This window comes from Microtus ochrogaster, chromosome 5 (genome assembly GCF_000317375.1).
Source record: "Microtus ochrogaster isolate Prairie Vole_2 chromosome 5, MicOch1.0, whole genome shotgun sequence".
In the NCBI taxonomy this organism is placed as follows: domain Eukaryota; kingdom Metazoa; phylum Chordata; class Mammalia; order Rodentia; family Cricetidae; genus Microtus; species Microtus ochrogaster.
In genome coordinates this window covers 34822984-34834467 of record NC_022012.1, presented here as the reverse complement: position 1 = coordinate 34834467, position 11484 = coordinate 34822984, and the positions used below count along the sequence as shown (strand labels likewise).

The 11484-nt window shown below is 49.9% G+C and overlaps 1 protein-coding gene across 2 annotated transcripts in view; it reads left to right on the top strand.

The window, feature by feature from the left end:
• The window catches only part of Ubash3b (ubiquitin associated and SH3 domain containing B), a 142975-nt gene that overhangs the window by 102468 nt on the left and 29023 nt on the right, over positions 1–11484 (top strand). The window contains exons 2-5 of one of the 2 annotated variants that reach the window (XM_013346323.2): positions 3688–3741; positions 4482–4668; positions 7467–7665; positions 10503–10672. In XM_013346323.2, coding sequence (XP_013201777.2) covers positions 3688–3741; positions 4482–4668; positions 7467–7665; positions 10503–10672 — 610 coding nt within the window. Of the gene's footprint in view, positions 1–3687; positions 3746–4481; positions 4669–7466; positions 7666–10502; positions 10673–11484 lie in introns of both variants that reach the window. The other variant, XM_026779228.1, reaches the window with a different exon arrangement.

The window sequence follows — 11484 nt, the reverse complement described above, 5'->3', positions numbered from 1 at the left end:
GATTTGGAGGGATGGTGCAGAGTTCCAGGCAGGGGTGTTGGATTTGGAGGGATGGTGCAGAGTTCCAGGCAGGGGTGTTGGATTTGGAGGGATGGGGGGACAGCAGAAAGGAATAAAGGAAGAGCCGAGGAGAAAGAGAAGGACTGAGGTGAAGAAGGAAGGGGAAAGAAGGGAGTCAGACGCTGCTGTTGCTGTTGGTCACAAGCAAACCAGTGGGAAAGGCACTTTGTAAACCTCCTTCTAAAGCATGACCTTGGGGCATAACCTCCACACCCAAAGATGTGAAGCTCCTGGGAGCTGGGAAGAAGGGAGGGCTCCTAGCAGAGCAGACCACAGGTGTCTGGTGTGACACTACTGGTTCCTCCCAGTGACTAGGGCCTTCACAGTGGCCTGTTTGACCTGTCCCATCAGCCTTTGCTTCTGTGTCACCTGAGTTCAGCTACAAATGAATGTTAGATGTGAGTTAGGACCGGAATGGACCATGTGACAGAGCGTCAGGAACTCTCAGGCTGTCCCACTGGTCTCAGGTGAGGCCATCCTACAGCAGTGCCCCGCTGAGACTCGAGGGCCGGACTGGACTCTCCAGGCAGAAGGGGCAGCTCTCTCTTTGCTGAGGGTCTCAGCCCTCTGCAGCCCCCGAGTTGCTCTGAGGGGAGCAGATGCTTGGCTGTACTCGGCACACTCCCACTTGCCCTTGGCGCTGGCCCCAGGGGGTGGGCCGTGGGGGTGGCGCTCTATGGCAACTGGCTCAGCGGCTGAGCAGAGCTGGAAGTCTTCTGCCACTGTTCCATGTCTGTCTGTTCTGTGGGCAGAGTTCTGGGAACAGGCTCAATTCACATTGTAACCAGCTTGCTTTGGGCCTCTAGGCTCCATAGGAATGGGGTTTTCCCTTCCTAGGGAATTTCACTCTTCTGCTTCAGGCATATAAATACTTTCTAGAAACCTTTAGAAATCCATTTAAGGACCAGCGGGTAAAGGTGTTCACTACGAAGCCTGACAACTTGAGTTTAATCCCTTATGGAAGGAGAGCACCAACCCCTGCGAGTTGTCTTCGGAGGGGGAGCTGGAGAGGTAGCCGGGCAGGTAAAAGCATTTGCTGCCCTCCCAGAGGACCAGATGCTTCTTAGTTTCTACACTGGCTCACAGTCATCCATAACTCCAGTTCTGTGGGATCCAATGCAGTCTTCCGATCTCTGCAGGTACCAGGCGTGAACGTAGTACATATACATGCACGCAGATAAAACATACACATGAAGTAAAAATAAATCTAAAACAGAAAGGTTCTAAAAGGTTCAACACTTATTTCTTCTAGAAAGTTCTCTCTCGTGGCCCACAGCCCTTTGTGCTGTAGCCAGCAAAGCTGACCCTCGTTAGTCGGGGTGTGTTAAATGTGATGCCTTCCACGGAATGAAATCCTTCCTTCTCATCTCCCCCAGAAAGAACTGTTGGGGTTTCCTTAACCTTTCTCGCAGACTTATCACACTCAAACCTTCCATTATCTCCTCCACTCTTTCCCTTTGAACCTTCTCCAAAACAAGCCTTTTAAGTTAGGGAGACCGTAACTTAATTAGATCTCTCATTTCCAGAGGATTCTTATGGCTCCTCCAAAGAAATAAATTAAATTTCCGTCAGAGGTATTTCATGGGGGGAAGGGTGCAAGAAAAAGAAATTGGATGCTTTATATAAATCGCACATTGTCTGGGTGAAAATGAGTTTTCCTTATTCTGATTGTTTTTGGGACAATGAGTCCTTTGGGGGACATTAAATCCTTTCGAGTTTCTAGCCTTCAGCTCCTCACAACTGGTGGCTTTCTGTGTATAGGTGGCTTCTCTACCTAAAATAGGGAGGCAGGGGTCTCGGCCTGGGGAGTACCTTTCAAAGGTGGGGAGGGTGAGAGGCTGCCAGCCTTTTGACCAGCTCCCTTTCTCAGGGACTTCCTCTTAGTGAGTAAGCCTGTCTTTCACAGTGCTCATCCAGGTAGCTGACCACAGGCAAGCCAGGCTGGGAGGAAAGGCAGGCCTGACTTAGCTCTCAGCTGGTAACAGAATACTAGGCCCTGTGCTCTGCAGGGAGGATGCTTTGGAAAGAGATTTCTCCCCTTCTCTCCACTGGAGCTTCCCTTGGTAGACTGAAGAAACTGGACTCTCAAATGATGTCTCAGGCCCTTCCCAGCCTGACCCAGAGACTCCCCCAGTACTCGTGGTCCTAAGTGGTCCATAGAGGTGTCACGAGAGAAAGGAAGACCCCGGTGCCGCAGGTGAACAGAATACCCGGAAAGAGTGACAGTTCCATTGAAATCCTTCCCTTCTCCCGAGGATCCCAAGTCAGTGTACTGGAAGGGGGACGAAGATGATGACTTATTGATGACTCCTTTTGAAAGTGACTGGCCTCCTGTGATGTGTCAGCACTGCCCAAGGCTCCACGTACATCAGTCAGCTCACATTCCATGACAGAGTAGAGGCACTGGGTGTCTTCCACCATGACAGCCACCACTCTCTTCCCCCAGGAGTCAACACCCTCCAGTTTACAATGCCCCTCTTTGGAGCAGTCATTAGACTCTGTGTGTTGTCACAGTTCTCAGGTTTTCCCTCCATTGCTATTGCTATTGCTGTTACTGTTACTACTACTACTATTACTACTATTGAGAGACGATCTCACCATGTAGCCCTAGATAGCCTGGAATTCACTATGAAAACCAAGCTGACATCTGCCTCCCCCAGTGCTGAATCAAAGGTGTGCACCACTGTACCCAGCCCCCTCCATTCTCTTGTTCCCAGTGCTATCAAATAGTTAGCCTAAAGCTCCTGTCTTCCTGCCTGCTTGGCTGAATTCCATGGGGACACGGACCATGTAAATCTGGTTCCCCGGTACCCAGAACAGTGCTGATGAAACAGTTGGGAGTGAGAAGCAACTTATAAGCCCGTGTACATGAATCCATGGAAGCGTGGGTCAGCACCAAAGCTGGCTATGAACCCAGAACTCTGTGGCTCTGGCAGACCTGGCCTTGCAGTGCTCCCGGAAAGCTTGTATGCAGGGCTTCACTCCTGTGAGTCTCCTGTAGGTGCTAGCCCACCATCAGGAGGGCCAAGAGCAGTCTCTCCAGAAGTAACCAATGGTATTCCGCCATCTCTATTTCATCCAATATCATTGGTCCCCAAAGATGTCTGTAAAATTGTTGATAATGGATCCACCTGGGTGGTTGGGAAGTGGAAAAGGAGGAAGTGAGTTTATCCGAGTGTCTCCTTAGCGTTTAGCTCCACCTCTCCAGGTCCATAGGCTCCGCCTCCTCACCCATCCCTCAAGGGCTGTGAATAAGACTCAGCTGTGGGGGGGGGGATCTAGGTCATTGGAAACGAGTGGGTGAAAATCGAGGAGGAGAAGTGCAGACATGACAACTTTTAGGGAAGCGAAAATAAAACCCTAATGTGGAAACCGAAAATAGATGGTATGGGATGTCAGGCTGCATGCAAATCCGATGCTAATTGTGTGGAAATTAATGACGAGCCCTAACTTCCATCTGCCTTCCTGTGACCCTTGGGGAGCCCCTGCTTCAGGCGTCTTTCCTATGCCACCTAGCAGTGCTGGGAACACAACTCTGATGTCGCCCCCTGCCCACTCCTCCCCAGTGAGAGAAGCTGAGAGAAAGGCTAAAAATACCAACAATAGATATTTGATTTCTCTCTGCAGACAAAAAGCTCTGGCATCCACGGGAGGAAGAAGCGTTCAAGCAGCATGTGACTGGTTGGTATGAGATAAATAAATTGAGAAGATAGCATGTAATTAACTCTGAGTGTCTGTGAGGAGTGCGGCTGTGCCATCTTTTCTAATGGACCCTTCCAGGAGGGGGATGAGCCCAATGTGACAGGCCCACTTGTCAAGTCGCCTGCCTCCTCTGCCCTGGCCCCAGGGTGTGTGTATCTCCTTGGATCTGTTTTAAGGCTTTCAGAATCCTCCCAGATAGAGGCTCACATTATCTAAGCCCTGCCAGTCTCTTCAAGATTCAGTATCCGTGTGTGAAGGCCAGGCTGACCAATTAGAAAGCTGTCCTACTTACTCGTTTGCCAGGATGTCACTCCCAAGAGAAGCCCACAGGCCACCTTCCTGGAGCTGCTTTTTGCTTGGAGATCCAGGAGCTCCAACACAGACGGAGCTGAAGGACAGAATGTGTGCAGGGAAAACACTCTGTGGGGCCGGGATTTGGAGTTAACCCAAGGATGCTTCCTGGAGAGCAGCTTTGGGGGTTTTTTTTAGGGAGTTATGGGATGAGGAAGCAGTACCACTCTCTGGAGAACAGAAGTCTCTCTCCATCTGAGAGTTGGTTGGGAGTGTAAGCTTCGAAGGGTGGATCTTTCCAGCACAAATGGAAATCCTTGTCCGCGTAGCCCTGGGGGTGGGAAGCGTGGAGAGGGATGGGCCTGCCTCTTCTGATCTTCCTCATGCACTGTTCTCCAGTGAGGCTTTCTTGGCTCTCTCTCTCACAGGCTGTTCTCCCATGTTGGTGACCCCTTCCTGGATGACCCCCTGCCGCGAGAGTACGTCCTCTACCTCCGCCCAACTGGCCCATTAGCCCAGAAGCTTTCTGACTTCTGGCAGCAGTCCAAGCAGATCTGTGGGAAGAACAAGGCCCACAACATCTTCCCCCACATCACTCTCTGCCAGTTCTTCATGGTGAGCTACATCACACCTCTCCCTACCTCCACCCCAGCCCCCAGTGTCCCAGACAGCCCCGGGGACCAGGACTGAAGCTAGGAGCTGTTCGAGAAGACTAAGGAAATGTTCAAGAGCTCTTGGCACACTGGGTGGACCCCCCCAGGGGTCAGTGTGGTCCATAGTGAGGGCCTCACCCCAGTTGCTCACTCCTGACATCTGCTGAGGCCTGGAATGTCCAGGTTTAGTGTGTCAGGACAACCATGCGCTTCCACAACCTGAAGGACAAGCCTGAGCCATTGTGAGTGACACTCTGGCCTGGCACCTGAACAGCCATTGACGTAATTTCATACATGCTTTCTGTCTACTCGGTCCACTCTGAGGATAGGAGTCACAGTCTGTTCTCTCTCTCTCTCTCTCTCTCTCTCTCTCTCTCTCTCTCTCTCTCTCTTTCTCTCTTTGTGTGTGTGTGTTGTTTCTCAGAAGCCATCCATCCACCTTGTCATCTAATCTGGAACTCATAAAGGGGTCTAGCCTGGCTGGCCGGCCAATAAATCCCAGAGCTTCTCCTGTCTCCGCCTCCCTGATGCTGGGATTACAGCCCGTGCTGCCCCACCCAGCTTTTTTACGTGGTTCTGGCAATGGAAATCCACCTCCTCATGCTTACACGGCATGTACTCCTCATGAGCTATTTTCTTTTCTTTCTCTTGTTTTGAGACAGAGTCTCATGTAGCTCAGCTTCAAACTTGCAGCATCATGGAGGATGACCTGAAACCCCTGATGCTTGAATTCCTGATCCTCCTGCCTCAGTCTCCCGGGTGCTGTGATTACGGGCATGTGACACTGTGGCTGGCCAGCTCTCAGAGCAGGGAGGGCGAGAAACAGGGGGAGGGGCACAAGATAAGTGGGTTACAGACAAGAACATGCGGACAGCACCACGGGGCCTTACTGGAGTTTTCTAGAGACTGAAAGATAACCCTCGCCCGCCACAGTTCCTCATCCAAACTCTGTCTGTGGAGAAGCTTGTTTAGGGGCTAAATCAATCCTCCCTCCCATGATGTCTGAAGTACACGTCATCTGCTTCCACTCTCATGGAAATGGGGTTGACCTACCCACGTGTGTTCCACACGAAACAGGATGGTAGCCTCTTCAGAATACATTTTGCTTTGTTTTTTGTTTTTTTTTTTCCGAACGTGGCCTCCGTTCGTGTGTGTCTCAGATAGAAGACACGTTCCTAACCCCTTGTCTCTAGCAGCTCACTCTGAGAATTAAATCAACTGTCACTTCCTCTTAGTCATGGCAGGATCTTGCAGAAAAGCATTCAGAGTTTTAGAGACTCATTCTTTCTCCGAGCCCTCCAAGGAGGGTAGGTGGATGACATCACCACTCCCCAGACTAGTGGAGGAGGAGACAGCAGTTGTCTAAGGAGCAGCGGAAAGAGCGCTGGAGGCTGTGTTCCTGTGTCTTTGCTTGTTGCCCCCCACCTCCCCACTGTCACACACACTTCTCCTCCTCCTTTGACTCTCAGGCATCCTCCTCTGTCTACCTCTGCCTTACTCCCTTGCAAAAGGGTCTCTTGCTGATCTGGAACTCACTTGGGGAGTGAGGCTGGTGGGGTAGCCAGCTATCAGGCTCTGGGTAGCTCAGCCTCCCTGTGTTGGGCTTATGAGCATCTCCAGCATGCCTGACTTTTTATGTGGGTCCTGGGGATTTGAACTCATGTTTGCAGAGTAAGTGCTCTTTCACAATGGGTTGTTTCCCTAGCTCTGTCTCTTTTTTTTTTTCAAGGTCAGGGGTCAGGGTCTCAGGTATGCCAGGCTAACGTAGAACTCAATATAGCTGAGGGTGATCTTACACTATTCTTCCCTTCTTCGTGCTGGGTTTTCAGATGTGACCTCAATATCCAGTTTATTCCCTGCCTCCCCCCAATTTTGAGCTATTGGAGGTGGACTCCTCAGCTTCCCAAATACCCGGCAAGAATTCTACCAACTAAGCTATGTCCTCTGCTCTAACCTCTAGGGTTTTTTATACATTTTATGTTTATAGGTGTTTTGCCTACATGTATGTCTGTGCACCGTTTTCATGCCTGGTGCACACAGAGGCCGGAGGAGGGTGTTAGATTCCCTGGACCTGGCATTATAAACCGTTGTGAACCAGCATGTGGGTGCTGGGACCCGAATGTAGGTCCTCTGCAAGAGCAACAAATGCTCTTAACCTCTGAGCCATCTCTCCAGGCCCAAGAACTTTTTATTTACTTGATAGATTAGAGCATATAACATGAATATTGAATATATGTGTTCATTATAGAATGTTGATAGAGCTAGTCCTATATGCATTACCCGTCATCGTTGTTTATCTGTGGTAAGAACTTGACTAGCTCCTGCCTTCCTCTTCTTGTTTTCCTTTGGGTTCTGTGGATTGAGTTCAAGGCCTCTTGCACACTAGGAAAGAACACTTAACACTGCACCCTATGTCCAACCCTAAAGTTTTCTAGTACACAGCACATTGCTTCTAACTTTTCTTACCATGCTTTTGTTTACCCCTCTGAAATTGTGTTTCCTTTAACGGACATCTTAAAGCCAATCCTGGCTTTCATTTTCTGATTAACCAATCAGATGCCATTCTGGCAAGGTTCGCAGGAGCCACCATAGAGCAAGGGGAGTGGGCAGAGATGTCATGATGCACCCCTTAGCTTCATTTGCCCAAGGATAATAATCAGTGTCTGGATCATTGAGAGCCTGCAGCTCTTCCCTCCCTGGTGGACAGTGGTGCCAGTTAAGTAATTGTATGATCAAAGCCTGCTTGTTTTCCATCCCTAGTGCGAGGACAGCAAGGTGGATGCTCTGGGGGAAGCCCTGCAGACTACTGTCAGCCGTTGGAAGTGTAAGTTCTCTGCCCCGCTGCCTCTGGAGCTCTATACCTCCTCCAACTTCATCGGGCTCTTCGTCAAGGAAGACAGCGCTGAGGTCCTCAAGAAGTTCGCTGCTGACTTTGCTGCAGAGGCCGCGTCCAAAACAGGTAAGTGCCCACGTTTATCTGCGTCATCCTGGATCCCAAGGTCAGAGGTCAAAAGGGCAGGCATGGGAATGGTTGTGTGGCAATCACCCTACAAAGAGGAAAGGATTTATTTTGGCTCACGGTCCCACAGTTCTCAACCAGTGGTGGTTGGCGCCTGGGTTGAGGCAGAATATCACAGTAGGGATGCATAAAAGAACAAACCTGCTCACCTCAAGGAGACCAGAAAGCAGTCTGCAGCAATCCCAAGGAGCTGGGGTCCCAATGTCCTCTTCAAAGGCACATCCCAAATAACCTAAGTTCTCCCTATAGGCTCCACCTCTTAAAGATTACACCTCCTCCCAGTAGTACCACAGGTTGGTGACCAAGCCTTCCACATATGACGTATGGGGACTTTTATGATCAGATGGTAACTTCTGCAAAGGAGCTGGCTGGAGTCGGGAGGTGGAGGGATCATGGGGAAATGGACCCGTGTGGCAAAGCACACCCGGCATCCCTTGTGACAGACATGTCACACTTCTTTCTGTCCTGCTGACCTACTGAGGAGCCTACCCATGGCTTGTGTCATGACTCCCAGGGACTTAACTGTTCCCACTGAACTATAAATGTAGCCCTTTGTAGTGTCTCCGTCTCCTCCAGCCAGATCTAAGAGAGCCTGTTCTCATCCTCTGTGCTTCCTACCCTTGCATGCTTTTATCTGGGTCTGACCACTCATTCCGCAGCGCAGGGCACAGTGGAGCAGAGCCGCTTTCTAGTAGATCATGAAAAAAGTCCTCAAGTTGAAGAGTGTTGGCTCAGAGGATTAGTTTACTGTACAGTTTATTTTGAGATAGGGTCTCATGTAGCCCGGGCTGGCCTCAAACTTGATGCGTAGCTAAGGCTGGGCCATGCATTTCTAACCCTGTGCCTGGCTCCTGGGTGCTGGGATTCCAGCTGTGTACCACCACATCTGGTTTTCCCTGGTCCTGGGGATAGAATCCAGGGTTTCATGCATAGGCTCTGAACTGAGCTAAGCTATATCCCCAGCCCCTGAGTCCAAGTGCTGCATGGAATGGGGGGGGGTACCCCCAGCCCCCCAACCACACATTTAGGAATGACAGGAGACAGGAAGACCCACTCCAAGCCCCAGAACTTACTTACTCCTTTGTCTCCTAGCCTTCAGCAGTATTTATATTGCTTGTGTGGCGTTTCTTCAGAGAAGCCCCCACATTGAGCTTGGGCCCGAGGAAGAGTGTAATCAGAAGCCACTGCAGAACTACAGGGTCACAATACATGTACTCTTCAAAGGACTGTGGATCCTTAAGACACTGGCTGTGGTTTGGGACCCCCTTCTGAGAGCCCCTTTCTCCCACGGACCTGCCTTGGGTTTGCTAGATTCAATGGAGAAGTGGAACATTTCAAAGAGATAGACTAACAAAGAGAGAATCTCCCCCATTGTCCTTAAGGACTTATTTTTATTTGAAATCCCCACTAGCTATTATCAGCCCACTATATCACTGCAAGAACTAACACAAGCCCCATATTCCTTTTACATGAGAAGAGCGGGATTGTGGCTGAGTCTTACGGCGCATATGGAATAAGAGACAGTCAAAGAGCTTGTTTTCTGTGTAGGAGATTGCTAGTCCCTCTCTGAGAATCTACTGCCACTAAGAACTTGGTGGTTTCACGGCTCTGTCCCTGTGGTGCTCCCTGGTGGTGATCTGCGGAACTGCACGGCCCTGACCCAGCTGGTCTAGCTTTGTGAAAAGTAGGTCATTATGTCTTTGCCCTAGAACTAATGCCTGTGTAGTCGAGAATTACTGGTTCACCCAGATTCCTCCAACGAGTATATTTAGTGTCGCTCTTCATTCTGGGTGGCTCGGGAAGGCTCAGCCGTGTGCAGTCATTTCATCAGCAAGTACCAAAGACCCTGAGTGTGGGTAGCGAAAACACTAGCACCTGTCCTGTGGACTCACGCCACAGAAACACCCTGGAGTATAATGGAAAAGGCCCAAACTCAGAAGATCGGCTTCCTCTGCTATATCCCTTCATTTCTTCCAATTCCATAATTTCTTTTTGTTGCGTTTTCTTCATTGTTCTACCTGGGAAGTAGACAGTTGTTGCTTGTGTAACATACAAAGAGGAGATCAAACACTTCTCTCCTGTTAGTAAATTTGTTCTGCTTTATATTTAGCATCTTAGAATAATGGTGTACATACTTCAAATGACCCCAACCCAGAGCGCTGTCACCCCAAAGGGAGATTTGCCAATGTGAAAAGTGGATTGGGTTGCTGTGATATTGGGGATGCCCCGGGCATCCAGTGGGTAGGAGCGGGAGAGGCTGCCACACTCTATAACAGCTCCCTACGAAGAACTGTTCACATAAGTGTTGTTAGGGAGCCTACTTTATACTGCAAGTGTCTCTGCCCTCCTCATTTTTCCACCACATTCCTGGAATCCAGGACTCTGGATCCCAGACGAAGACAGTCACACCGTTACAAAACCTGCTTTGTATTTCCACATCAATCATGTTGGCCCTTTAGGTCTCCCCGTTTTTCTTCATCTGAATGGTGGGGCTGGTGATGAACCCTAGACCTGTCGGGAGGAGTCAGCCTAAAAGATTAACCGGAATTCATCCACAGCTCCTGAAGAAAAGCCATCTGTCGTGTGGCTTTCTATCTCTGGAACAGCGGGTTGATTCGGGGCCTGGGATCCACCCCTTCAATTCACTGCCGCCCCTCTCTTCTTGGTTAGATGGGGAACAGGACGTCTCGGGGCACCTTTCTGTGCCCTTTCTTCTGTCTCCCGCATTGCTGCAGTTTCTTCATTCTAACCCCCGAACCCTGCCTTCCCTTTTTCAGAAGTGCACGTGGAGCCTCATAAGAAACAGCTGCATGTGACCCTGGCATACCACTTCCAAGCCAGCCACCTGCCCACTCTGGAGAAACTCGCCCAGAACATCGATGTCAAGCTTGGGTGTGACTGGGTGGCCACCATATTCTCTCGGGATATCCGGTTTGCTAACCACGAGGTAATGTTTCCCTGTAGCCCTGCATATCCCCAGGCACAGGGAGGGGTACCAGCAGAACAAGGAGTACTTGCTGCTGGCAACACAGGGAGATGAAGACCAAGGAGAACTGACGGTGGGACACAGGGCGATGGGGACCAAAGGGGAGCGGGTGAGCGCTTGGCCAGGAGTCACTGGGCAGGTTTTATTGAGGTTCTGAGGACTCCTTGAGAGGTTTAGCGAGTGTGACATGGTTCAGCTAGATAACATCCTCATGTTCTGTCTGCCCTGTCAGCCTTCTTGGAGAGACATAGGAATAAAATGGAGGACAGACAGAAAATATATCAGTGAAAATGTAATATTATATTTATGTAAGCTTTTGATGTTGAAAAAAAAGGCATTATCCTGACCTGAGGTGAGTCGAACACATAAAGACAAAAATAAACCAAAATCTAAAACCTACAAAGGCAAAATCCATAGGTATCGGATGATAGGCTGGTGTCTAGAGCATGCGAGGTGTGGTTGGGTGTTAAGGGCCAGTGAGATGTCCCTGCTGGTGAGGGTGCTTGCTATCAAGCCTGACAACCTGAGTTTGCATCCGGAAGCTGTATGGGAGAAGGAGAGACCAGAGTCGATCAGATTCTCTGACCTCCAGTGAGTGCATACACACACACACACACACACACACACACACACACACACACATGCTACATTTATACGAAAAGAGTTTTGAGTTCAGCAAGGGAAAGGGCAGACAAATATAAAAAGAAAACTCATCTGGTTCCTTGTGAGAAGTTGCAGACACCACAGTGGAAGGTGTGAGTGACGATGATGGA